At 47.5% G+C, this 1797-nt stretch overlaps 1 protein-coding gene across 3 annotated transcripts in view; it reads left to right on the top strand.

Moving 5' to 3' along the window:
- RHEBL1 (RHEB like 1) overlaps positions 1-1797 on the top strand; it is a 19596-nt gene that overhangs the window by 2982 nt on the left and 14817 nt on the right. For 2 of the 3 annotated variants that reach the window (XM_017545747.2, XM_017545746.2), the window contains exons 3-6: positions 431-498; positions 764-846; positions 1237-1293; positions 1494-1541. In XM_017545747.2, coding sequence (XP_017401236.1) covers positions 431-498; positions 764-846; positions 1237-1293; positions 1494-1541 — 256 coding nt within the window. Of the gene's footprint in view, positions 1-430; positions 511-763; positions 847-1236; positions 1329-1365; positions 1542-1797 lie in introns of all 3 variants that reach the window. The other variant, XR_005202963.1, reaches the window with a different exon arrangement.

Genomic DNA, 1797 nt, shown 5'->3' with positions numbered 1-1797 from the left:
TGATCCACCCGCCTCGGCCTCCCAAAGTGCTGGGATTACAGGCTTGAGCCACCGCGCCCGGCCAACTCCTGGTCTTAAGTGATCCAGCCGCTTTGGCCTCCCAAAGTGCTGGGATTATAGGTGTGAGTCCCCACACCTGATCAAGATTCTACTTTAAAAAATGCTGCCAAAAAAAAAGAAGGTAAGGAGACAGGCAGGTGCAGAGGTACATACCTATAGTTCCAACTACTTGAGAGGCTGAGGTCAGAGGATTGCTTGAGCCCAGGGGTTCTAGGCTATAAGGTGCTAAGAGTACACCTGTGAATAGCTAGTGCTATACAGCCTGGGTAACATAGCAACACCCTCATCTCTAAAATAAAAAAAAAAATAAGGGGACATACATCACTGTCCCTATAAGGTACCTCACAGTCAAGTTTTCTTTTCTTTCCAGCTTACAGCAAGATACTGACTCTTGGCAAAGATGAGTTTCACCTACACCTGGTGGACACAGCAGGGCAGGTACCAGTTGGGGTATGGTATCCAAATGTGGCAGTTCAGCCCTCACAGATGAAGTCTGGTAGTCTTTATGGCTCATCTGTATAGTAGTATTGAAAGCATCTTACCTGCTAACAGTGTGCAGTGCTCATTGGAGCTGCTCCATAAATATTTGTGGAAGTGACTATAGGAGGGAATGCCCCAGGGAGGGTCATGTGGATGTTGTCCCACCAACCTTTGCCATTGGAGTGGTTTGAATCTAGGTAGTGATGTTTCCATTTCTTCCCAGGATGAGTACAGCATTCTGCCCTATTCATTCATCATTGGGGTCCATGGTTATGTGCTCGTGTATTCTGTCACCTCTCTGCATAGGTAAGTGACCAAGGTTTGAGTGGGGGACTGGGGAGGATCTGAGAACTGTCTAATAAAGTTATAGCTCTAGGCCGCGCGTGGTGGCTCATGCCTGTAATCCCAGCACTTTGGGAGGCCGAGGCGGGCAGATCACGAGGTCAAGAGATCGAGACCTTCCTGGCCAACATGGTGAAACCCCGTCTCTACTAAAAATACAACAAAATAGCCGGGCATGGTGGCATGTACCTGTGGTCCCAGCTACTCGGGAGGCTGAGGCGGAAGAATCGCTTGAACCCAGGAGGCAGAGGTTGCAGTGAGCCGAGATTGCCACTGCACTCCAGCCTGGTGACAGAGCAAGACTCCGTCTCAAAAAAAAAAAAAAAGTTATAGCTCCAGTTCTTGTGTTTAAAGCTTCCAAGTCATTGAGAGTCTGTACCAAAAGCTACACGAAGGCCATGGGAAAACCCGGTAAGTGGCCCTGGGGGATAGAGACATAGTATGGGCATGAGGGAGTGGAAGAGAGCAGAGGGGAGAATTGTCCAAGTTAGAGAGGAGGCTGGGATATAGATCTGGCCTGGTCTGATGAGGAGTTGTCCAGCCTTGATGTAAGGAGTTGGGGAATGTGGGGAGTGAGAGGGGATTCTGTAGTAACTGCTGTTTCCTCACAGGGTGCCAGTGGTTTTAGTTGGGAACAAGGCAGATCTCTCTCCAGAGAGGTATGTAAATCTCTGCTACTCAGGGCAAAAGGAAGTGAGCTGGACTAGGAATCAGTCAGGCTCTCATTCTGGCTTTGCCACTGACTCAAGTCATTTCACCTCTCTTTGTCTCTAACTTGAAACTTAAGGAAGATAACACTTCTATCTTAAAAGCCATGATTTCATATTTCAAGCCTCAGTCCTGGATTCACCCATTGTCACTCATTGTTCCATTGTTCCTTTTTTTTCTTTTTCCTTTCTTTTTTTTTTTTTTTTT

Source organism: Cebus imitator, unplaced genomic scaffold (assembly GCF_001604975.1).
Source record: "Cebus imitator isolate Cc_AM_T3 unplaced genomic scaffold, Cebus_imitator-1.0 Scaffold181, whole genome shotgun sequence".
In the NCBI taxonomy this organism is placed as follows: Eukaryota; Metazoa; Chordata; class Mammalia; order Primates; family Cebidae; genus Cebus; species Cebus imitator.
Note: the sequence above shows the minus strand (reverse complement) of the source record. Positions and strands in the feature narration are given on the sequence as shown.